Source organism: Danio aesculapii, chromosome 17, assembly GCF_903798145.1.
Source record: "Danio aesculapii chromosome 17, fDanAes4.1, whole genome shotgun sequence".
Lineage (NCBI taxonomy): Eukaryota > Metazoa > Chordata > Actinopteri > Cypriniformes > Danionidae > Danio > Danio aesculapii.
The window spans coordinates 2,124,180-2,151,268 of NC_079451.1; the positions used below are offsets into that span (position 1 = coordinate 2,124,180).

General features: G+C 38.7%; 1 protein-coding gene across 5 annotated transcripts in view; it reads left to right on the forward strand.

The window, feature by feature from the left end:
- Positions 1 to 27,089, forward strand: part of paplna (papilin a, proteoglycan-like sulfated glycoprotein) — a 63,995-nt gene that overhangs the window by 15,978 nt on the left and 20,928 nt on the right. For 4 of the 5 annotated variants that reach the window (XM_056477439.1, XM_056477440.1, XM_056477438.1 and 1 more), the window contains exons 7-19: positions 1 to 38; positions 1,414 to 1,544; positions 3,521 to 3,644; positions 5,870 to 5,950; positions 6,033 to 6,205; positions 10,441 to 10,564; positions 13,666 to 13,792; positions 14,691 to 14,762; positions 20,800 to 21,004; positions 21,218 to 21,394; positions 23,921 to 24,071; positions 26,647 to 26,727; positions 26,877 to 27,042. In XM_056477439.1, the coding sequence (XP_056333414.1) occupies positions 1 to 38; positions 1,414 to 1,544; positions 3,521 to 3,644; positions 5,870 to 5,950; positions 6,033 to 6,205; positions 10,441 to 10,564; positions 13,666 to 13,792; positions 14,691 to 14,762; positions 20,800 to 21,004; positions 21,218 to 21,394; positions 23,921 to 24,071; positions 26,647 to 26,727; positions 26,877 to 27,042 (1,650 nt within the window). The remainder of the gene's footprint in view (positions 39 to 1,413; positions 1,545 to 3,520; positions 3,645 to 5,869; positions 5,951 to 6,032; positions 6,206 to 10,440; positions 10,565 to 13,665; positions 13,793 to 14,690; positions 14,763 to 20,799; positions 21,005 to 21,217; positions 21,395 to 23,920; positions 24,072 to 26,646; positions 26,728 to 26,876; positions 27,043 to 27,089) is intronic. The other variant, XM_056477442.1, reaches the window with a different exon arrangement.

The following is a 27,089-nucleotide window of genomic DNA, read 5'->3' on the forward strand; positions in this document are numbered from 1 at the left end:
TCAAGGGAAGCGCTACAAATGGCTGCCATACTATGGTGGTATGTACAGACAACGGGTTCAGTAAAAATATATACTTGATGTGTAGCGTTACATAACTTTGTTTACAGTGACTGTCTTTTATTTGCATCTTTCTGTGGTTCAAACAAAATTACAACCATTAACGATTTATATGATCTGTGGTTTAATGCATTTACTAACATGAACAAACAATGAACAATACATTTATTACAGCATTTGTACATGTTAATTAACATTAGTTAATGAAAATACAGTTCTTTATCGTTACGGTGCATTAACTAATGTTAACAAACATGAAATTGGATGTTAATAATGCATTAGTAAATGTTAAACTGCGAATATTAAATGCTTTACAAGTATTGTTCATAATTAGTTCATGTTAGTAAATACATGAACTAATGAAACCTTATTATTAAGTGTGTCATGTGATTATAGGAGACATGAATCATCTTCGCAAGTCATTGTTTAGTCCCATAGTGCATGGCTGCCTTGGTTACTGATTAGTCACACCTGTTTCTTGTTTTCCTCCCGCATTTTTGTTAGTGCTGTTTGGCTCCAACATGTTTGGATTCTGATTCCTTCTTCTGGATTAGATGGACTTGATTCTGAGAGCCACTGTTGCAATTCTTTGATTATTTATACTCAAACCATGCCAGCGGTAAATAAGCTAGATCCTGTCTGAAATGCATCTGGACAGATACACACAGCAAACTGTAGACTGAAATAATAGTATTACAAACCTGAAATAAGAGCATGTGGTTTATCTGTCAATGTGTGTGGAGGTTTTGTTATAACAACAGCAGGCTTTCAAAAGAAAAATAAATTCATACATCATGCATCTGTTATATTTTAATGCGTTCAGAGCAGATGCCGACTATATGGTCAATAGGCAGGAAGCAGACAGGAATAAACAGTACAACAAAGCAAGTGACTAACACGACAAGGCAAGGCAAAGGAAACGCATCGTAATGTCACAAACAGTATAACAAGACTCAGCAAAGATGTGTGTGTGTGTGTGTGTGCGCTGTATTTAAAGTCCATGTAATGATCCAGTCCATAACGATCCTATGGCTGTGTGTCTGTGTGCGCGTGTAATCAAAGTAAAACAGGAACCGGTGTGTACGAAGTGCATGACGGGATTTGTAGTTCGTTAAGTGACAGAAACGAAGTCCAGGTGAAGCCGCTAGATCGCTGGTGATCTTAAAAATAACAGTAGTTTGTGCTGAAGACAATCTAAAACAAATATTGCTCAATGGGGCTAGTAATTTTGACCTTTAAATGGTTTTAAAAAATTAAAAACTGCTTTTATTCTAGCCGAAATAAAACAAATAAGACGTTCTCCAGAAGAAAACATATTATAGGAAATACTGTGAAGAATTTCCTCAATCTGTTCAGGAGAAAATCCCTGTGAGCTCAACTGCATCCCCAGAGGAGAGAATTTCTACTACCGGCAGAAGTCATCAGTGGTGGACGGGACGCCCTGCCGGCCCGGTGGAAAGGACATCTGTGTGGACGGACTCTGTAAGGTCAGCACACCAATCCTTGAGAGCAAATAAAGTAAGGGACTATATGCACGGGGACTTTTATTTTGAGTAAACCAGCTCAGGTGCTTCCGGTGAACTGTCGTACCATTATAAACTCACCACATTTAAGATCTGGTTTCTTTAAAATCAATGATCTGCACTGCCTGATTGATATAGGATATCAAAGTGTCTCTCGGACCGCGCTAGAGGCACTGCATTAAACTTTTTAATGGAGTTTCAGTGGTCGCCTGCTGCTCCTGATGGCGCTTGTGTTTAAGTGGCTGGTTTTATGCTTGAACAACTAATTGAATGCTTAAGTCTATTTAATGATTTGTATTTTAATAAATTTACATCATTGATGCTGTCAAAGGAAGTTTATGAAATTGAAAATTGGCACATAAAACTTTCAGTGGAAGTTTAAAGCATTCAGTATTATTATTATTCTAGTATTATTACCTCCAGAACCATCTGTCTGCGCTCCCAAAGAACGTCTCAGGCCTCCAAAGGCAGCGCATTTACAGCGTTCATTACATTTCGTCTTCTGAGGCGCAGCTCATTTATTAGAGGAAAACTACATTTAAACTACATTTTTCTGTCCGCATATTTGGGTGCTGTGGTTCGGTTCATTTGGTCCGGACCAAGGGCAACAAATGATACATTGTAGCATTTCTCTGCCGTTTTGGGTCCTTTTCAAACCACACTGATTGCTTTGGTCTGAACCAGTTGAAAAGAACCAAAATGCAGTCATGTGACAAAATCCACAGCACTAATTGGCCAGATGTTACGTCCCATTCACACGAGGCGTCAGCTTCAACGCTTCCCAATCACTTTGAATGGGTGACGTCAGGCGTTGTCAAACTGTATTGTGGATCCATTGGCGCTGCTTCAGAGGCGTTGCTTGCTGCAGAAGTTGGGACTTGCTCAATTTTTCAAGCGCTGACAGAAGCGTCAGCCAATCAGATCGCTGTATGCAAATACACCAGCTCAGGCAGTGGCCTACTGCTGACTAATTTCATTGGGTGACGCTGCTATGACAATCGCGTCAGTCTCAACTTCAGACACGCCCTCTGTCAATCGTTGACGCTGAAGCCCCGTGTGAATGGGACATTGTTGAACAAATTTCCTAAACTGCTTTTCGATTGGTTAGAATTAACATGTGGGAAAAAGCCAATGGAACTCCTGCAAGTAAACAAACCGGCAGACACAAAATGTCGCTGCACTGGCTGATTGTATCCCTGGTCATAGTATATTATATAGTTTGTAAACATCACTTTAGACAAACTATACATTTCGACAATGAAGCGCAGCTGCAGCTGGAAAACAATGGAGGCGAGAATTAATTTAGCTAAACTGCAACTAAAACTGGTGGTAAAGCGCTGTCTAAAAAATATTTTTCCTTCAAACCCCATAAGATGGGACAGCACATCAGACTACGGCAGCTGGATTAGTCCAAAAAGGCGCAGTACTTTTTGTGGTTGGGTCTGTTTTAGTTAGGATCATGTTCTCACCACAAACAAACCGCTCCAGGGTTTGTTTGAAAACGTACCAAGACCACCTCTTCAAGAAGGTCTCGGTATGCTTTTTTGGTCCACTTTTGGTGCACACTCGAGGGTGATTACTACATTCACACCTGCCCAAATGAACCACACCAAGAGGGAAAACAAACTCTAGTGCGATTCAGCCGAACTAAATAAGGCAGGTGTGAAAGCACCCTTTGACACCAGTTTTTAAGAAAGTGACCATTTTTTCTCTTTGACTCATTGGATGCAAACGCTGCTTCATTCATAAATGTTTTCAATATTCCAGTTTGGCGCATAAACCTAATTCCGCATCTTTGGATGTAAACGTAGAACAATTACATACAAACATAAAAGCCTTTAATTTGCTGTTTGAGATTTCTCCAAATCCATAATCAAGGAAAGCAGCAGAGTTTTGCTGAAAGCTGTATTTCTGCTCTGCTTTTCTGTCTCTGTTCTCAGCGTCTGGGTTGTGATAATGTGCTGGAGTCGCCGCAGGAGGAGGACGCCTGTCTGCAATGTGGAGGAGACGGACAGTCCTGCAGTCGGCTCAAAAACAGCTTCTCCATGCGCAACCTGCCCAAAGGTGAACACACACAACACTCACAAACTCTCTTTGTTAGATCTGTAATTACTGACTACTACAGGGAAATTGTAATCTGATTACATTACTAATTACTTAATGTAAAAGGTAATTAGATGACTCATTACTTTACTTTGAAGTTACTTTTAAAACATATAAAATATACTGAAAAACAATACAATGTGTTGAACACAGCAGCTTGACATATTCGAAAGACTTAAAGTGTTCACCCCAAATTCTCTCATCATTCACTTGTTCCAAACCTGATTGTCTTTAAAAAAACTGGATACTGGATAACCATTGACATCTATAGCATGCAAAAGCACTGCAGTGTTTGGGTGTTCTGTGTTTGTCTGAGGTAATTAGTCTACCGAAATGTGTATATTCAATACAAAGCATGAAGCTTTTCAACTGGTGTGCCTGGAAAATATGAGCGCACACAATATGCACTCTCAATATGCACGCAAAAGATGCGATATGTGAACAGCCCCCTAAAGCAGCTATGCTTCTCTTTCCCATTCAGAAGATACCTTCTCTCCTGATTCTGCACAAAAATCCAATTTAGCCTGTTTAGGAGTTGGGACGCTGTGTTTTTGGGTGCCGGTGTCCTTTTTGGTGACGAATATTGTCATAGAATACTTTCTGTTCTTTAGAGACTGGACATAGACTGCATTCCACCAATATTTTTGTTTTTACGCTCAATGAAATGGAAGTAATGCCTGTATTTCCACTTGAAGAAGAAACCACTCTCGTCAGCTACTATTTAGCATTTTTTTCTACCAAAAATCTATATTTTCTAATCTCTAATATCTAATCTAATTCTTAATTCTTAATATCTATAACGTAAGTAACACAATTACACTGACTTTAGTTCAATCTTTTTTATTGGTCTTTTGTATGACAATACAAATTAAATATGGAGAGGTAAACAGTAATATTATTTTCCTTTATTAATCCGACCCCTTAACCTCTCATTCATTAACTCAACAAAACAATAAATACATAAATACCAAATTAAGAAAATTGAATACATAAGCACATGCCATCAGAATAACTGGATACAGATGGGAAAAAAATGTAAAATAATAATAATGAATAGAAAAATAAAGTAATTAATAAAAAAAACAACCCTTCTGATAAAATGGTAAATGCTACATGTTGCCAGCACCAGGTGTAATAGGCAGGCCTTTGATGTAATCAAGAAAGGAATCCCAAATCTTATAAAAGGAATCTAGTGAACCAGAAAGTGAGCATCTCAGCTTTTCAAGTCTGATACAGTAAAAAATGTATCCACTTGTCATGTGTAGGGGGGGAAGTGTGTTTCCATTTTAATAGTATAGCACGTCTGGCTGGAATTGTGGTGAAGGCACGAACCTTGCTGTCATGGACTGTCAAATCAGGTTCAAGGGATACACCAAAGAGGGCTAACAAAGGATCAGGTTGTATATTGATTTTAAGGGCTTTATTAAATGTATTAAAAATATCTGACCAAAAGGTGGCTAACTGTGGACATGTCCAAAACATATGCATATGGTCTGCAGGTGAATATTTGCAATGATTACAAGCAGAGCTCTTATCTGGAAAGAAATTATAATTACAATGACTTTAGTAACTGTAATCAAATTACACAAATTTAAAATGTAATTCGTTACGGTATTGGGTTCCTCAAAAATGTAATTAGAATACAGCAACACGTTACTGTGGAACACGTTACACGCAACTCTGCAGTACACATTTCAAAAATTACATATTAAAACGTTATTCGAACCACACTATTGCAAATCGAATTTCGGTTACTCTTTAATACATTTATTGCGGTTTGTTTTCATCTTTGTTAACGTTAGTTGTGTAATAATGTTAATTCATGCTAGCTGATGGTATTCCACAGTGCATTAGCGAACGTTAACAAGCACAACTTTGGATTTTAATAATGCATTAGTAAAGGTAGTAAGCTATGAATAATAAACATGATTATCCATTTTTAATGTTAGTAAACACACTAACTAATGGACAATTATTATATAGTGTTACCGTAATTTCCATCAGACGTACTAATTATTCAACAAGTTCAATAAGTAGATTTAATTAACCACTGGATGAATTTTTGTTTTATTAAAAATGGGGGGCATTTTCCCTGCGGATTCTATGCCCTTGGTTGGGAATAGCTAAACAATCATGTTTCTGTGGGCAAATACACATAAATAAAAGTAGTTTTACCCCTCCTACAGGTTACAATCAAATGTTCATCATCCCTGTTGGCGCAACCACAATCAGCATCAAGGAAACTGTTCCCACGCGGAACTACCTCGGTGAGTGATCATGAATAAAAATGCACACACTCGAATTACTTCTGCATCAGTGTCAACTTTTATTATCATTGCATTTTACAAGCCATCAAAAACCTGCGTGGCGAATACTACCTTAATGGCCACTGGGTGATTGATTTATCTCGAGCGGCGTCCATCGCTGGCACCGTGCTGCATTACCAGAGGGGCAGAGAGGGAGAAAAGAGCCCGGAGATCATCACCGGCCGAGGCCCTACCACTGAGCCCTTAGTCATAGAGGTCAGAGACTCTTCACACTGCTTCAGTCTTCACTGATTTCTGTGTATGTGCTCACAGCATGCTCTGTTGTTTATTTTGATTCGTTTTCCATCATTTGGATGAGCTCAAGCTTACACTACAACACAGGGATGCCGACAGAAAACCTGGAGAGAAAGCTGCATGCTTGAATATATAATCTTTGCACTTTGCATTATATGCAGCAATATTTTAAGGTCGCACTTTGATGTTTCAGATAATCAAGCTAATTTAACTAGTAGTTAAACATAACACAAGTAAACACGTCATGCTGTTTTGAAGGTTTTTATTATTAAGGGAAAACAAAATCCAAAACTGTAGCCCTGTGTGAAAAGGGTTTGCCCCCCATGTTAAAAAAATCCATTCATTTTCTCTAGCCACACTGTTGGAAAATCCGTTTTTTTCTCTGGTCCCTTCACTCTAGTATTTTGTATCACCAGTGAGTGTCTGCATCAAGACCATCCAAGCTTGGAAAAGATGAGAAGAAAATCAGCTGAGTGGTTCAGTATGATTTTATTCTGACACAAGGGATGGAGAAGCAATCTTATATACACATTGAGGGTCTGCCTGAGCCCTAACACAAAAGAATATTATCATAGAAGGAGGGAAACAACGATACAAAGACAGCTTACAGCAACCAGAATACGTGAGAATGTGTACGTGTAGGTATGCGCGCATCTGTGAGCGAGTCAGATAGAGACTTTTGCGCAGGGGCGAAATGTTCCGGCCACACCGAGATAAGATGAACAGAATATGCATACCTACACACATTTCGGCAGTGAAAAGACACAGTAGAGAGAACAAGAAAAACAGTAGAATACACACACATAATAATCAAATCCTTCACACACCCAAGGCTGAATACTGCCACACCTGTTCACAATCAAGAACTCTCTTAAATAGGACCTGCCTGACAAAGTATAGTAGACCAAAAGATCCTCAAAAGCGAGACATCATGCTCAGATCCAAAATTCGAAAACAAATAGGAAAGAAAATAATTGAGATCTGATAGATGTTATGAGCCATTTCTAAAGCTTTGGGACTGCAGCGAGCCACAGTGAGAGTCATTATCTACAAATGGAAAAAATGTGGAACATTGAAGGAACTTCCCAGGAGTGACCGGACAACCAAAATTATGGCAAGAGCACAGCGACAACTTATCCAAAAGGTCACAAAAGACCCGCAGCAACATCTAAAGAACTGCAGGCGTCACTTGGCTCAGTTAAGGAGAGGAGTGTTCATGACTCCACCATAAGAAAGAGACGAAAGAGAAAGAGAAGAAAGTTCAAGACGAAAACCACCGCTGAGCAAAAAGGCTCGATTCAGTTTTACCAGAAAACATCTTGATTATCCTCAGGAATTTGGGGAAAATAGTGTGTGGGCTGACAAGACAAAAGATGAACTTTCTGGAAGGTGTGTGTCCCATTATGTGTGGCCTAAAAGTAACAATGTATTTCAGAAAAACAACGTCACACTAACAGTAAAATATGGTGGTGGTAATGAGTTTGTGAGTGCTTTGCTGCTTTTTTAGTCCTTCATTCATTTTCTTTTCACCTTAGCCTCTTTATTTTTTATTTATTTATTTATTTTTATGATTTACTTCAGGGGTTTTCACCTTTATTGTATAGGACAGTAGAGAGTATTTACAGGAAGACTTGGGGAGCAGAGAAAGGGGAAGGATCGGCACAGAACCGCGAGGCGGGAATCGAACTCGGGTCGCCACGAGCACCAGAGTGCAAGTGTCGACGCACTAACCACTACATCACTGGCGCAGACGCTTAGTCCCTTTATTAATCAGGGGATGCCACAGTGGAATGAACCACCAACTTATTCAGCATATTTTTTACGCAGTAGATGCCCTTCCATCTGCAACCCATCCTTGGGAAACACCCATACACTCTCATTCTCACACACACACTTATACATTATGGAATTTAGCTTACCTAATTCACCTACAGTGCATTTGGGAGAACATGCAGACTCCACACAGAAATGCCAACTGGCCCAGCCGAGGCTCGATCCAGCGACCTTCTTGCTGTGAGGCGACAGTGCTACCAAAGTTCTGGAAAACTTGCTGTGATTATTGAAAACCTGAATTCTGCTGTGTACCAAAACATTTCTTCAAAATACATCACTTCTGAATGGCTGAAAAAAACAAAGGAAAGACTTTGGAGTGGCATAGTCAACATCCTGACCTGAATCCAATTGAGATGCTGTGGCATGACCTTAAAGGCAGTTCATGCTCGAAAAACCTTCCAGTGTGGCTCAGTTACAACAATTCTGCAAAGATGAGCGCTGTAACAGGCTTATCACAATTATCTAAAACGCTTGATTCCAGTTGTTGCTGCTAAGGGTGACCCAGCCAATTATTAGTTTTAGGGCCAAACACTTCAGGGTTCATACGGTCATGGAAAACCTGGAAAGTCATGGAATTTTGACACGGCATTTTCCAAGCCTGGAAAAGTTTTGGAAAAGTCATGGAAAACAGATATCTGTATACTTGAATATAGGTCAGATGTCTTTACTACTTTTCTGTCCTTGGCCAATCACATACTCTCACATTATTAGTGCGGTGGAAGCATTATCTGAATCAATTTTACATAGATATAAATATAAGCTGAAAAAATATGCTGGATAAGTTGGTGGTTCATTCCACTGTGGCAACCCCTGATTAATAAAGGGACTAAGCGTCGGCGCCAGTGATGTAGTGGTTAGTGCGTCAACACTTGCACTCTGGTGCTTGTGGCGACCCGAGTTCGATTCCCGCCTCGCGGTCCTGTGCCGATCCTTCCCCTTTCTCTGCTCCCCATGCTTTCCTGTCAATACTTTCTACTGTCCTATACAATAAAGATGAAAACCCCTAAAGTAAATCATAAAAATAAATAAATAAATAAATAAATAAAAAGACTAAGGTGAAAAGAAAATGAATGAATGACTAAAAAAAGCAGCAAAGCACACACAAACTCATTACCACCACCATATTTTACTGTTGGTGTGACGTTGTTTTTCTGAAATACGTTACTTTTAGGCCACACATAATGGGATTAATAAAGGGACTAAGCTGAAAAGAAAATGAATGAATGAATGAATAGATTGTTGTGTGTTTTACGATATGCTGGAATAAATTTTAACATGTATTGTTTTTTACCACGCATATGTAGACATTGCATGAAACATTAGGTCAGACTTGAAAGTCTTGGAAAAATCATGGAAAAATCATGGAAAAATCATGGAATTTTAGTAGTAAAAATTGACTTAAAAGTCTTGGAAAAATCATGGAAAAATCATGAAATTTTAGTAGTAAAAATTGACTTGAAAGTCTTGGAAAAATCATGGAAAAATCATGGAAAAATCAAGGAATTTTAGTAGTAAAAATTGACTTGAAAGTCTTGGGAAAATCATGGAAAAATCATGGAATTTTAGTAGTAAAAATTGACTTGAAAGTCTTGGGAAAATCATGGAAAAATCATGGGAAAATCATGGAATTTTAGTAGTAAAAATTGACTTGAAAGTCTTGGGAAAATCATGGAAAAATCATGGAATTTTAGTAGTAAAAATTGACTTAAAAGTCTTGGAAAAATCATGGAAAAATCATGGAATTTTAGTAGTAAAAATTGACTTGAAAGTCTTGGGAAAATCATGGAAAAATCATGGGAAAATCATGGAATTTTAGTAGTAAAAATTGACTTGAAAGTCTTGGAAAAATCATGGAAAAATCATGGAAAAATCATGGGAAAATCATGGAAAAATCATGGAAAAATCATGGAAAAATCATGGAATTTTAGTAGTAAAAATGTGTATGAACCCTGACACTTATATTTTCTGACATTCATCTGTCACTGGCCTACAACATGTGGGCCGAACATGGCCTGTGTTTGGTAGAGGCGATATTATCTTCAAAGAGGCCTACAAGACATGTGCCAGATGTCAAGTGTAGGGTTTGGTCGAGATATCATATATGTGGACCACAAGTATGACAGATCCTAATATTCAAATATTTTTGAGTCAAGACATTTTTAATAAACAAAGAAAGCAATATCCTTTAACACACAAGGCCTTTCAGCCTCAGTGTCCTTCATATGCATGAAATACAAAATAAATAAATCTGTGTAATTCACGGACTGCAGCTTTAATTTAACAAAGCATCTTGAATCAACAACTCGAGCCACGGTGATGTTGGGTCAGTCTTTATGACCATCAGTGTGTTTGTTTCTCTGCAGCTGATCACTCAAGAGGACAATGAGGGAGTGGATTATGAGTATTATCTGCCTAACGGAGGCTCCACAGAGGGATATTACTGGAGCTATGGCTCCTGGTCTGCCTGCAGCAAAGAGTGCGGCTCAGGTCAGTGCTGAAGCTCTAATACAGACATGAGGCGGACTAACGGTACATTTTCACGACATCGGCAAACCTGCGCTCAGTGCTGCTTCTAAAGGGCTCGCGGTTATGCCATAGATATGCATCTTTTACTTCAGAAAGACATTTTTAACAAATAATATATGCCATTCCGAACTAAAATACCATAATCAACAATTATTCATAACAATTATTAATGCTGAATTAGTCTGGTCTAGTTTTGTTCATCATTTATTGGGTGTGAGAAATTCAAACTTACAGGCTATGTAAATCAGTAGGAGGGGCTCATTATATTACAAGAAAAACACTATTAATAACATGTGTTCTGTGTTCCTATTATTTGGCAACCCAAAACCCCATACAGACACTAAAACACTACCAGAAATGGCATTATGGATGATTGTCACGTGTTTATAACAGTGTTTTATGTCAGAACACTATATTTAGCAGTTCAAATATTGATTATTAGGTCATAAAATACACCATTCTGAAGTAAAACACTTATCTGTGGTGGATTTGTGAGCCTTTTGGCTTGCCAAATGCTGGCAACTCTACTGCTATGGGGAATTTCAAATTTAGAGCCCGTCTGATTTAACCAGGTGGAAGACTGAGTGCAGTGTTGGGGGTAACGCATTACAAGTAACTCGAGTTACGTAATAATATTGCTTATTAATGAGTAACGAGTAAGTAACAAGTAAAGTAACGCATTACTTTTAAAAAGTAAGCCATAATATTTGAGTTAAAAAATGTAATGCGAGTTACTTTTTAGTTTAGTTAATATGCTTTTAAAAAACACAGTGCTGAATTAAAATGAATGTAGTGACGTTGAATCCTTCACACAATGAGAGAATGCAGGAACAGACAGAAAGGAAGATGGCGTACATTTCTGCGATGGAAGTATTCTCATTATTTTGAACACATGAAAGAAAAATAAAAGAGGACTATCTGAATGGACAGTGATTTTATATGTAAAATTAAATCTGTCGGCTAATGAATGTGTTCAGTGGAGTGAGTTAACACCGTTTCCTTACTCCACCAAAGTAAAGGAGTAAAGTGAAGAGTAATGTAAAGAGAAAGTAAAGAGGCTGAATGGAGGAGGCTCGTTCTTTATCCTCGCGCTGCAGATGCTCTGTTTAACTGTTTTCTCGCTAGTGAAGCGTTTAGTTTTTACACTTACAAAGTCTGACATGTAAATAGCAAACGCACCATGGAGCGACGCAACTGACTCTTAAAGGGAATGGGAGATGAGACTCTGGTTTAATGCACGTTATGCTCAAAATACACACATAACTCATTAAGAGAATAAGCACAACCCTGTTAGACCATGTTCAGGGCGCACACCATATTGTTCTGTCCTAAAAATAGCAAAAGTGCATTCGGACATGCCCTTGAGCTTTAGACTTTGCACTTAGATCATTAAAATAGAGCCCTGTACGTTTGCAGCTTGACAGTTTATTAAATCAGAAAAATATCCATTATTACCTGTTTATTTTAGTATGATCATTACATAAATAATTTGTTAAAGAAGCTAATAAAATGTGCTTTTCTCAAAGGAAATGATATGTAGCAAGAAAAATCTCTAGCACAATACTCAACAGCAATATCACATATTTGCCCAGTATTTTCCCTAGTGTAGGGTGTGTGTCAGGTGTTTAAGCTCAAAAGTGGCACTGTTTGAAGGGGAGGTTTAATTTCTGGCATATTTCAGCATTGATGAAAGAGCAGGAGTGTCCAGGGAATGTGCATGATGTTTTCACTCACAAGAAACGTATCATCACCGCTCGGGAAGGGCTAATCTTCACAGCTTTAAATGACATGTACATGATGAAGCAGTGATATATAACCAACCCTAAGAGCCTTTATGAATGATCTAGTGAGAAGGAAAGGGCTTAGAAACTGCAGTTTTAAAAGGGACATTCAGTCATTCATTTTCCTTCGCCTTAGTCCCTTATATATCAGGGATTGCCACAGTGGAATGAATCGCCAACTATTCCAGCATATGTTTTACACAGCAGATGCCCTTCCAACTGCCAGTACTGGGAAACACACTCATTCACACACACACTCATACACTACGGACAATTTAGTTTACCCAATTCACCAATAGTGCATGAGTAGACTGTGGGGGAAACCCACACCAACGCAGTTGAGAACAAAGTGCACTCCAGCCAGGACTCGAACCAGCGACCTTCTTGCTGTGAGGCAACAGTGCTAACCACTGAGCCACTGTGCCGACTCAGCATTTTTCAGTATATCTTTATTTGTGTTCAACAGACTCAGACTAGTTTGGCACAAGCAAACGACAGAATTTTCACTTTTTGGGTGAACCGTCCCTTTAAGAGCTGTAATGATAATAACTATGTACATTACTAATAACCGTTCAGATTCGTTAATAACTGCCATGATACCACATCACAAACTCCACAGATCAATACTAAATGATTAATGAAATGCTAAGTACAAACGCGAATATGTAATAAACAATGCTGCATAATATAAACCTCAGCTTTTGCACAGATGCACACGGTTCATTCCAGCTTATTCACACTGTTATTAAAACACAAGCCACAAAGCAGTGGTAATATATTAGTGGCATTAATAAAACATCCATTAAAGAAACACTACATCTAAAAAGGCTCATTTTACAACTCTCCAAGAGGTGAACAGCATAGTTTTACTATCTTTAAATCCGTTCAGCCGATCTTTGGGTCTGGCGGAAACACTTTTAGCTTAGCTTAGCATAGATCATTGAATCGGATTAGACCATTAGCATATCACTCAAAAATATTCAAAAAAGGTCATTTTTCTATTTAAAGCTTCACTCTTCTTTAGTTACGTCATGTATTAAGACTAACAGAAAATGTTTCTATTTTCTAGGCCAATATGGCTAGGAAATAAACTCTCATTCGCCATAATAATCAAGGAACTTTGCTGTCGTACAAGCAGGCACAATTATATTACATAATATCAAAGTAATATCATTTTAACAAAGTTCCCAGGGGAGGTATAAAATGAGCCTATTTCCAAAAATGTGAAGTTTAAACACGATTGCGAAAGGATTCTCTGTAACTGCACATGTTTTTTTTCAGGATACCAGTCCCGTCTGGTCTTCTGCACGTTTGAAGATGAGGCGTACTCTGATTATCTGTGTGCGTCGCTCCCTCGACCCCTCAGTAACCGCACATGCAACGAACAGCAGTGTCCACAAACCCGCAGGTACATTATAACACATTCAGCTGACTTTGTGCTTTAACAACTGTGATTTCTTTAACAGTGTTGGTTTAATCAAAAGCTGATTTCATTACCCACACATGCGTTTAAAGTAACACTCCACCTTTTATTTCTAGAAATAGGCTTATTTTACTGCTCTCCTGGAGTTATACAGTTGCGTTTTTCCATTTTTTGTGTGTCTTGCAGGAGCATATGTAGCTTAGCTTAGCATAGTTCATTGAAGCGGATTAGACCGTTAGCATCTCGTTAAAAATTAACAAATTATGAGTTTAAATAAGTTCACTCTTCTGTAGTTATAGTATTAACGCTGACAGGGAAATTAAAAATGGCTGTTTTCCAGGCTGATAGGAACTATACTCTGGCGTAACAATCAAGGAACTTTGCTGCCATACCTTGGCTGCAGCAGGTGCAATGATATTATTCAGTGCTTTTACCTAGTTACCTTGCTGGGGACTATTTTAGACTCTGTATAGTATCTGGTATATATGGTATGGCAGTAAAGTTCCTTAATTATTATGCCAGAATGAAAGTATAGTTCCTATCGGGATGTAAAATAGCAACTTTTCATTGTTGTTGGTCTTACTTCATGACGTAACAACAGAAGAGTCGTACTGTAAATAGGAAAATTATCAAAATCTATTTTTTATTTTCTTTTAAGCAAGATGCTAATGGTCTAATCCGATTCAATGATCTATGCTAAGCTAAGCTAAAAGGGCCAGAGATCAGCTGAATAGATTTTAAACTGATAAAACTCAACTGTTTAACTCCAGGAGAGCTGTAAAACTAGCTTATTTCCAAATAAATGTTGAGTGTTCCTTGAAGGATTGTTTGTGGAGAGTCTTTGGATCTCACACCTTTGGCTGTGCTGTTCCTGTTCTGTAAGGATGGCGTATGTATACGAGGCGCAGTTGTGGAGGCCCACGGAAACACCACCAGTCTATGTACAAGTGTACAGGTAACAGCCTCCAGAGGCTGATTTACTGCAGCACATGATCTCAAACACACATCCATGCCCCGTCTCCGCAATCTCTCAGGAATCTGTGCCCGGGTCACAAAATCTGGCCTACATTATGAGCTTTCCTCAAGAATGTTAAGTGTGTATGTGTAAATGTTCTCTCGATATGAACAGCCCCAGACTGTATTCAGAACAGTACATCATTAAAACTCCACATGTGTCTTTAAAGACCTCAGAGGCCTTTGAAAATGACAGCAGCAAAGTAAAAGATAGTGATTCAGTATTGATAGTGCTATATTGATACTTTTAATCCATTTATTTTTACCTGGACGTTTCATATTGAAGTATCAGTAGTGCTATATCGATACTTTTACTGCACAGTTTTCCTAATTTGATGTATCATATCAAAGAATTGATTTTGCTGTATCGATACTTTTATTCCACTGTTTTACTAATTGGACGTATCGTATCGAAGTATTGATATCGATATTTTACTACACTGTTTTCCTAATTGGGTGTATCGTATCGTATCCTATTGAAGTATGGGTAGTGCTGTATTGATACTTTTACTTCTCTGTTTTCCTAATCAGATGTATCGTATCAAAGTATCAATAGTGCTATATTGATAATTTTACTTCACTGTTTTCCTAATTGGACGTATCGTATCAAAGTAACGATAGTGCTAAATCCATTCTTTTACTCCAGCTTTATCCTAATTAGACGTATTGTATCGAAGAATCGATAGTGATATATCAATACTTTTACTCCACTGTTTTCCTAATTCAACATATCGTATCGATAGTGCTGTATCAATACTTTTAATCGACTATTTTCCTAATTGGACATATCGTATCGAAGTATCGATAGCGCTATATCAATACTTTTACTCCACTGTTTTGCAAACTGAACTTATCATATCGAAGTATCGATATTGCTATATTGATACTTTTACTCCACTGTTTTCCTAATTAGAAATATCGTATCGAAGTATTGATATCGATATTTTACTACACTGTTTTCCTAATTGGGTGTATCGTATCGTATCCTATTGAAGTATGGATAGTGCTGTATTGATACTTTCACTTCTCCGTTTTCCTAATCGGATGTATCGTATCGAAGCATCAATAGTGCTATATTGATAACTTTACTTCACTGTTTTCCTAATTGGACGTATCGTATCAAAGTAACGATAGTGCTAAATCCATTCTTTTACTCCAGCTTTATCCTAATTAGACGTATTGTATCGAAGAATCGATAGTGATAAATCAATACTTTAATCCACTATTTTCCTAATTGAACATATCATGTTGATAGTGCTGTATCGATACCTTTACTTCACTATTTTCCTAATTGAACATATCATATTGATAGTACTGTATTAATACTTTTAATCGACTATTTTCCTAATTGGACATATCGTATTGAAGTATTGATAGTGCCATATCAATACTTTTACTCCACTGTTTTCCTAACTCAACATATCGTATCGATAGTGCTGTATCAATACTTTTACTCCACTGTTTTCCAAACTGAACTTATTATATCGAAGTATCGATATTGCTATATTGATACTTTTACTTCTCTGTTTTCCTAATTGGAAGTATCGTATCGAAGTATCGATAGTGCTCTGTCGATACTTTTACTCCACCATTTTCCTAATTAGTTTAGCTTAGTAAGATAATCAGTCCTGTGATTCCAGTCCAATCAAATTGTCCATAGACAATTACATCACACAGACCAACCTCAACACACAGACACTTCATACTGTATATGCAAGAAACATGTACACTACTGAAACATTAAAAGTGTGCAAGAAGATGCAAAATAATTTTAAAGCCACTCTTTTATTTGTTTTATTTTACTTCAGTGATTATGTATTTATTTGTTTTAGTAATAAATATGTTTTCTTATAGATCTAATTTTGGAAAACTATAAAAACCCCTGGCTGGGATATCTAAGAGATTGCTCACCTCATATATGTGTGTTTGAGTTCACTTTGCAGTCGCGTTTTCTGTATTCGTTCGTTCCTTGAGTCGCCAGTTCATTCTCATGTGAAGATGAACTAAGGCCTCGGGCAACTGTTCAGCTCAGAGCTTCACTCGATTATGACCCTCTCATATGTCAGAGGAACTTCTCTCTTTTGTGTCATAGACAGTAGATAATGTAGTGTTGGCATGACCTGAACCACTGAGCTCTGAGCTGAGCCGCTGTCTGTGTTCTAGGTAGGGGATTGTGTGTTTTACTATGAGATTTTAGGTCTGTTTTTTATGTATAGATTTATATACATCATGGCCCTGATTTACAAAAATCCCCAAATCTGGAAATTAATTAGCTCCTGATATATAAATGGACTTTGTAGGAGAATAATTGTGAACATAACATTTGTAAGTTTGTTGAATGCATTCTTTAAAAGGGTCACTTTTGCATGTGGACGTTGTACCAATTATTGCTATATTTGATTTGATGCATAATGGCTTACACCATTTCAAAAGTTTGCCAGTCAAATGTTTTATGAAAGAAATTTCCTTTTCAAATAAGTTCTGTTCTTTTGAACTTTCTGTCTATCAGAGTATCCTAAAAAATGAATTGCATCCAAAAAAAAAATTGAATACCATTTTCAACATTGATTATTTTATCCGCTTATTATAATGATTAGAAAGTATCACAGTCACCAAAGACAGGAGTAATGCTGCTGAACATCCAGCTTTACAACACAGGCATAAAAATGTCATTTTTGACTAATATTTAAATTAGTTTAATATAGAAATCATAAAGAAATCAGTAAGGGGGCAAACACTTTCGCACGTCATTCTAAATATATATATTTTTAAGTTTAGATATGAATGTCATTGGCCTAATCCCAATTCCACCCCTTAGTCCTTCCCCTCACCCCCTCATTTTGCACGTTCACGTGAAGGGGTAGGGGTGTCCCAGTTTTTATTAGCTTGAAGGTGTAGGGCTAAAGGGGAAAGCTAGATATCCCTTCAAACAGATATTTTTCAGGACCACACTCGAAGGGGTAAGAAAATTTCCCAGAATACACCATCTGCAATGGCAGCATGGCTGCACACGGAAGTAAGGAGACGCACAAGTTAGTATTTTTTGCCATTATTATTAATTTTTACAACAAGCAAATGTTTTTATATATTCATAACGGCGTTATGAAAATGCTACTATAAAAACCGCTAAATTTCGCTATCTATAATCCATAATCAGAACTCCTGTATAGCAGTCCCACAATGCTCTGTCCCTCGATGACACTCGAATACCCTATCAGCGAAGTCTAGTGGCTGGGAATGGGTTTTTTACAGTGTCTGCTATAATGTCAACATTGTTTTGTGTGTTTACATGGATGAATATGGCCACTGTTTAAATACGCAGTACAGTTACGATCATATCACCACATTATATCGTCATGATAACATGATATACGCCTTCAGTGATTTCCTGAAGATAAACACCTAAACAATAACGCGGAATAACTACAGCAGTCGCGATCGTCTGATCTCATGAAGCAAGAGATCATGATGACACATGATGACGTGTGCAGGTGTTGTAGTGCTGTCCCAATTCTTAGGGGTAAATTTTGAAGCGCTTCCCCTTCACTCTGTTTTAAGGGCAAGGGGTACAAAAATAGAATTGGGATTGGGCCATGGTGTTTCTGTACGTTTATAATGATGACACCAATTTATTCAATTCCCTTTTCATGATTTTGTGTCCGTATATCACCCCCTAAATGCCTTTTTATTCATATTCTCTATTTTCAAAGGCACTGTTCATTGAAAGCCAGCAAATAATAATGTGATGACAGATGAGAAACCAACAGTTCTGAAAAACACAACATCTGATAGGCTGGATTAATATTTACCTTAAAGTAAATCATGGCCCTCATGTATAGTGTAGATGTCTTGTTGATGAATCTTCTGTCTGGGTGTCTCCTGTGTTCTTTTGATCGAGTTCGTCTTGTTTCGGAGTATATCAGTATGTGTGTGAAGCAGAAAGCAGCGTTTGGTCTGTTTAAATAAAAGGCCTTTGACTTGACATGATGGGACCCTGGGGGTTTCCTCTGGTGCTTTCATACTGAAACCAGAAACTGTCGTGGTCTCTGAGCAGATCAACCTGCCAGAAAACATGTGGTTTTGCTTTTGTTGTTGTGGTAAAACCAGATCCTTCTGCCTCTGATTCTTTTTTTCCCATCTTCAGGTTTCTGGGAGTACCTGTTCAACTTTGACAAGCCAAGTGTTTCTGTCAGAGCACTTGCTTTGTTCTTGTCATCTTCAGATTGTGTGCTTGTTTAATGTACAGTGTGTGTTTACGTCACGTGTGTATATGTCGTATGTTATAGCTTTTGTCTTGTCACCCTAAATATGTCACTAATTATCAAGTCCAATGCAATATTTGGGGGTTGCTTTTAGCTACTACAGTAAATCAATAAAGTATGTCCAGGATGGTTGCTTTTAACCTCCTGGATTACAAACTCCACAAACTTGAATCATACAGTCAATTGCTACAGATGTATCCATGCAGTTTAAGACTAGTTCTAGGGTCACATATGCTAAAGTGTGATCAATCTATATGTATAATCGTACATATAGATAGCTAGCTAGCTTGCTGGATGGATAGCTAGCTAGCTTGCTAGATCGATAGATGTATAGATAGCTGGCTGGCTGGCTGGCTGGCTGGATGGGTAAGTGGGTGGGTGGGTAGATGGATGGATGGATGGATGGATAAATAGATCTCACGATAGATCCACGGACGGACGGACAGACAGACAGATATATAGCTGGATATATTGGATGGATAGATAGATAGATAGATAGATAGATAGATAGATAGATAGATAGATAGATAGATAGATAGATAGATAGATAGATAGATAGATAGATAGATAGATAGATAGATAGATAGATAGATAGATATACGGATGGATGGATGGATGGATGGATGGATGGATGGATGGATGGATGGGTGGATGGATGGATGGATGGATGGATGGATGGATGGATGGATGAATGGATAGCTTGCTAGATGGCTGGATGGTTAGATAGATAGATAGATAGATAGATAGATAGATAGATAGATAGATAGATAGATAGATAGATAGATAGATAGATAGATAGATAGATAGATAGATAGATAGATAGATAGATAGATAGATAGATAGATAGACGGATGGATGGATGGATGGATGGATGAATGGATAGCTTGCTAGATGGCTGGATGGTTAGATAGATAGATAGATAGATAGATAGATAGATAGATAGATAGATAGATAGATAGATAGATGGATGGATGGATGGATGGATGGATGGATGGATGGATGGATGGATGGATGGATGGATGGATGTAAGGATGGACGGACGGACGGACGGACGGACGGACGGACGGATAGATAGATAGATAGATAGATAGATAGATAGATAGATAGATAGATAGATAGATAGATAGATAGATAGATAGATAGATAGATAGATAAACAGACGGACAGATGGACGGATGGATGGATGGATGGATGGATGGATGGATGGATGGATGGATGGATGGATGGATGGATGGATGGATGGAATGGATGGATGGATGGATGGATGGATGGATAGCTTGCTAGATGGCTGGATGGTTAGACAGACAGACAGACAGCCAGGCAGACAGATAGATAGATAGATAGATAGATAGATAGATAGATAGATAGATAGATAGATAGATAGATAGATAGATAGATAGATAGATAGATAGATAGATAGATAGATAGATAGATAAATAGACAGACAGACAGGCGGATGGATGGACAGACAGATATATAGCTGGACGGATGAATGGATGGATGGATAGTTGGAAGGATGGATGTTATATTGTAAGTCAATGGGGCAAAAACAGCCCCGAACATAATGAAAGGGTAGTCAATTTGAACTGTACACAAGGGTTAAATTAGAGTCTATCTAACGCATTATATGAATGTAAATGACCTAAGTTTGAAATGTAGGTTAGAAGGGCCCTGTAGATGCTGTAGGTCACTGCTCTTGTCCTTGTTGTGTGTCAGCTGGACGGCTGGCGAGTGGAGCCCATGTCCAGTGACGTGTGGTGGGGGTCTTCAGGCCAGAAGAGTGGAGTGTATGTCACATGACTCCGCAGGATCACGATTGGTTGAGGACTCTCAGTGTACTGCTTACACTCCCAGACCTCTCAGCCAGCAGAATTGCAACATGCAGAAATGTGCTCAGTACAGCATTTACAGCTGGAGCCAGGTACTGGACATACACTACACAATCTGTACTCATAATTCACTCACAAAGCCCAAAATCTAACAGAGATTCATCTTATTTAAAGGGACAGTTCACTCAAAATGGAAAACTCTCATCATTTAATCACTTGTTTTGAATTTTTCAGGCATTCAGGCTCATATATTTGACATATTACAGTGGTGTTGGGTGAATTCAAGCATCTTACTGTTTACATAGTGCTCTGTGACGTGCGGCTCTGGGAAACAGACGCGTGATGTGGTGTGCATTGGTTCAGACGGAGCTTCTTTGGAGGATTACGCATGTGGGAACCAACCAAAGCCCCCTAGGGAACAGATCTGCGAGATGCCCATGTGCAGGAGCCCCATTGCCTGGCATATAGGAGACTGGGGCCTGGTGAGAAATAACACAGCGGTCACCTCAAAACAACATCAAAAAACATGCAAATCGATTTGATGTCAAAACCTTGACGTCTATTTGACATCCACATACTGATGGCTTTTTGACCATTAAAATAACAACACAAAATGTTATAATAAAATAAAAGTTTTATTCATTTGAAAGCTTAAAGGTCCCATGAAGTGCTTTGAAATGAGCAATTTTTATTTGATGTTTGACATAGGGCTCTATTTTAACGATCCAGGCTCAAAGTCTAAAGCTCAGGGCGCAAAAGCATTAAGGGCGTGGCCAAATCAAGTTTTGCTATTTTAAGGAGGGAAAAATAAACTCTGCTCCCCGGCGCATAGTCTAACAGGGTTGTGTTTATTCTCTTAGCGAGAAAACAGTTAAACAGACCATCTGCACCACAAGGATAAAAAACGAGCCTCCTCCATTCAGCCTCTTTACGTTCTCTTTACTTTTACTCTTTACTTTACTCCTTTACTTTGGTGGAGTAAGGAAACGGTGGAAACTCACTCCACTGAAGACATCCATTAGCCTACATATTTAATTTAGTTTGTTAAGCGCAAAGATTTGTGTCAAAACTATTTCTAAATTCTGTTATAATTTCCAGCTTACGAATAAATGAACAATAATAACGAAGTGTGGTCAAAAAACTGAGTTATATCCAAAACTGAGTTATATCCTGTTTTATACCCCATATGGTGATGCAGCCGTCTCTAAAACCCGACAGGTGGACAAATCTAAACTTGTTTTATTAAAACAAATATAAATATGCATAAAATAAATAATACTGCTGTAAATAATAACATTATACAAATGCAGATTGTTATGAATAAACTAAAAAAGCCCCCCGACATGAGGCAGAGGTTTTTATAATTATATAGAAAATAATAATTTTTGTAACAGTTTAATCCTTTAATTGATTTTATTCATTCATTCATTTTTTTTTCAGCTTAGTCCCTTTATTAATCAGGGGTTGCCACTGCGGAATGAACCACCAACTTATCCAGCATATGTTTTACGCAGTGGATACCCTTCCAGCTTCAACCCAGTTCTGGGAAACACCCATACACTCTCAACATGTAAACATTTGGACCTGCGTAGGTGCATAACGAATGGACTCTGCGCTGAACTTTAGACCTGCTTTCAGACGCTGTCTATTTCATTCATTCATTCATTCATTTTCTTTTCGGCTTAGTCCCTTTATTAATCTAGGGTCCCCACAGCGGAATGAACCGCCAACTTCTCCAGCACATGTTTTACGCAGCAGATGCCCTTCCAGGTGCAACCCATCTCTGGGAAACATTCATACACACTTACTCACAATCATACCAATTTACCTGTACCACATATCTGTGGGGGAAACCAGAGCACCCGGAGGAAACCCACGGGAACACAGGGAGAATATGCAAACTCCACGCAGAAACACCAACTGACCCAGCTGAGGCTCGAACCAGCGACCTTCCTGCTGTGAGGCGACAGCGCTACCTACTGTGCCACTGCGTCGCCACTGTCTATTTCAGTTCCTCAAAATAGTATTGCGCCAACAGTGCACCTTAACACACCTCCTTTTTAGACCAGAACACCCATGAGTCCACAAAGTGACGCAAATGGATTCGCTATTTAAACAACGTGACGCAAAACGTGAAAATTAGGGTTGCGCTGGTCTGAAAATAGCAACAAATCACGGCAAACACGTATTGGGCCAAGTGTATGATAGGGCCCATAATTTCATCTGACACATAAAGAGAGGGCGGGACATATTGTTGCTCCTCCCTTTTATAAAAAAAACAGCCAATAGTGTTTTGGTTGATCACAGCTCTGCCAGTGAGAGTGGTCGAGCTCAAACGCATAAAATGAAAAGCAAATGAGAAGAAGGGGGTGGAGTATGTCAGATACTTGAGAGCATTTGATTGGTCAGAAGATTTGATGAGAAACTGAAGTATGAGGTGACATGAAATTGATGGATTTATTTAGGTGAAGTGGCAACCTGCAAGCTTTGGATGTTTATAGCAGTTTTATATCTTCTAAATGCTAATTGTGTCACTGTTTTGGAGCGCACTAGATTATAGATATCCTAAAAACTAACAGTACTGATACTAACATCTAAAAAACTTGATTTTAATTTCAGGGAACCTTTAAAATTCCAAATTTATACTGTATTTTGGATGCCTACAATGCATGTATTCTACCTTAATGTCAATTTGACATAAATTTAACATCTAACTTTGGCGTCAAAATCATGTCAGAAATCGACTATCCATTCTTTCGATTATTAAAATGAGTCACTTTTTAACGTCAGTGTTAGATGTCAATATGATGCCATTTTCACATCAAGCTAGTAAATTGTCATCAAATCGATTTACATTTTTGATATGTTTCTTTAATGTAGTATGAACATCAAGGTGCCCGTTGGGAATCCACACCTCATTTACTGACAGGGCTTTGGAAATGCATGCACTTTCCTCTTGATTATATTTGACATAAACGTACCTGCTCATCAACCGTCTTTCTCTCAAGTGCTCTAAAAGCTGTGGCTCGGGGCTGCGGGAACGGCAGGTGATCTGTTCAGACAGACAGAGAAACCTGTATAGGGTGGAGGAGTGCCAGGGCAAACCCAAACCTCCCACCGTAGAGAGCTGCAACGCCCAGCCTTGCTACAGGCCTCAGGGTACAGAAACCTTTTTATGTGCTCCTCCAGTCTTTATTCAGAGTCATTTTCAGATTCATGCATGCACATAGTTGCATAACCATCTCACACGCCAGTTCTTGATCCAAGGAGAGCCAAAATTTCATGAAGATGTAAATTTCAGAAAGTAATCATGCTTGGAGATGGTGCTCTGAGCTAGGTTTTATCAGCAGATGGTGCTTTCTAGGCTAGTTTTTAACAGTAAACAGAGCTCTAGGCTAGTTTTTAACAGCAGATGGCGCTCTAGGCTAGTTTTTAACAGCAGATGGCGCTCTAGCCTAGTTTTTAACAGCAGATGGTGTTCAAGGCTAGTTTTTAACAGCGGACGGTGCTCGAGGCTAGTTTTTAACAGCAGATGGTGCTCTAGGCTAGTTTTTAACAGCAGACGGCGCTCTAGGCTAGTTTTTAACAGCAGATGTCGCTCTAGGCTAGTTTTTTAAAAGCAGATGGCGCTCTAGGCTAGTTTTAACAGCAGATGGCGCTCTAGGCTAGTTTTTAACAGCAGATGGTGCTCTAGGCTAGTTTTTAACAGCAGACGGCGCTCTAGGCTAGTTTTTAACAGCAGACAGCGCTCTAGGCTAGTTTTTAACAGCAGACAGCGCTCTAGGCTAGTTTAAAACAGCAGATGTCGCTCTAGGCTAGTTTTTAACAGCAGACAGCGCTGTAGGCTAGTTTTTAACAGCAGATGGCACTCTAGGATAGTTTTTAACAGCAGATGGCACTCTAGGCTACTTTTTAACAGCAGATGGCGCTCCAGGATAGTTATAACAGCAGACATTGCTTTAGGTTAGTTTTTAACAGCAGATGTTGCTCTAGGCTAGTTTTTAACAGTAAACAGAGCTTTAGGCTAGTTTTTAACAGCAGATGTCGGTCTAGGCTAGTTTTTAACAGCAGACGGCGCTCTAGGCTAGTTTTTAACAGCAGACGGCGCTCTAGGCTAGTTTTTAACAGCAGATGGTGCTCTAGGCTAGTTTTTAACAGCAGATGGCGCTCTAGGCTAGTTTTTAACAGCAGATGGCGCTCTAGGATAGTTATAACAGCAGACGGCGCTCTAGGCTAGTTTTTAACAGGAGATGTTGCTCTAGGCTAATTTTTAACAGCAGATGGCGCTCTAGGCTAGTTTTTAACAGCAGATGGCGCTCTAGGATAGTTATAACAGCAGACGGCGCTCTAGGCTAGTTTTTAACAGGAGATGTTGCTCTAGGCTAGTTTTTAACAGCAGATGGCGCTCTAGGCTAGTTTTTAACAGCAGATGGCGCTCTAGGATAGTTATAACAGCAGATGGCGCTCTAGGCTAGTTTTTAACTGCAGATGTCACTCTAGGCTAGATTTGAACAGCAGATGTCGCTCTAGGCTAGTTTTTAACAGCAGACAGCGCTCTAGGCTAGTTTTTAACAGCAGATGTCGCTCTAGGCTAGTTTTCAACAGCAGACAGCGCTTTAGACTAGTTTTTAACAGCAGATGTCGCTCTAGGCTAGTTTTTAACAGCAGATGTTGCTCTATGCTAGATTTTAACAGCAGATAATGCTTTAGGTTAGTTTTTAACAGCATGTGGCACTCTATGCTAGTTTTTAATAGCAGACGGCACTCTAGGCTAGTTTTTAACAGCAGATTGCACTCTAGGATAGTTTTTAACAGCAGATGGCGCTCCAGGATAGTTGTAACAGCAGACATTGCTTTAGGTTAGTTTTTAACAGCAGTTGTCGCTCTAGGCTAGTTTTTAACAGCAGATGTTGCTCTAGGCTAGATTTTAACAGCAGATAATGCTTTAGGTTAGTTTTTAACAGCAGATGTTGCTCTATGCTAGTTTTTAATAGCAGACGGCGCTCTAGGCTAGTTTTTAACAGCAGATGGCACTCTAGGATAGTTTCTAACAGCAGATGGCGCTCCTGGATAGTTATAACAGCAGACATTGCTTTAGGTTAGTTTTTAACAGTAGATGTTGCTCTGGGCTATTGTTTAACTATACACACAAATGAGAATGAAGATCATGTAAGTTGGTATTCGTGTCAAAGAATAATGTAAACAGCTCACTATCAACACCCTTGTAATTTGCTTAAATCTTTCATAACTTTATTAGTGATCATTTTAGGTTCAAGTGGTATTTGTACGGAATTGGATGCAAGCTGAGTACAGCTGTTTTAAAGCATACAGCACCATATGCTCTTCTCATCTTGACCTAATCTTTTCATATACTTGTGGGTGCAGCCATTGGAACCTTATTGACTCAAGACTTAATGATGCAAATTTGTATTTTCCTATTATATTATTTTTATATATTGTCATAATCACAGTTGTTTGTAGAGCAAGTAGTTTGGCTGTTTACTGCCGCTTATTCCTAGTCATTTCCACATAAGCAAATGGATCAGAAGTCCTAAAACAATCACAAAAACGTGCTTACTTCTGCATTGCAGAATAAGGTCAATAGAAACCTCTCATGTTTGATTAAAATGATCTTTAATAATTTGCAGTTTGAAGACATGAAGGTTGAGCAAATGACTTTTGGAGTGTACTGTACACTGAAGTTTCTCTCTCTCTTTTATATTGGTGTGAACAGAGGTTCCCAGCATGCAGGACCCAACAGGACATGATAACACCCTTCATGGCTTCATGCCGTATCTTGAGGATCCCTCGCTAGGTTTGTTTCTTAGTCGTGCAGCATACACCCTTCTACCTTTAATGAAGTAATAAATAGATGGTGTTATCAAGATTTATCTGCAAAACCCCGGTCTGTAGGAAATAGTTTAATAATAGTTCCTTGTTATGTTGTATTGTCCAACACAACAGAAATCCCTCAAAACAATGCAGCCCACAGTCCTCACGGCACAACCCTCACTCCTCACTGTAGCCAGACTCACTACGGCTGCTGTCCTGATGGAAGAACCCTAGCTAGTGGACCACAGCACCAGGGCTGTCCCCAAGACCAGGGCCAACCATCCTGCACATGGAGCAGGTAGACATGGACTTAAATCACTATAAACAAAAATCAGCTGCTTCTAA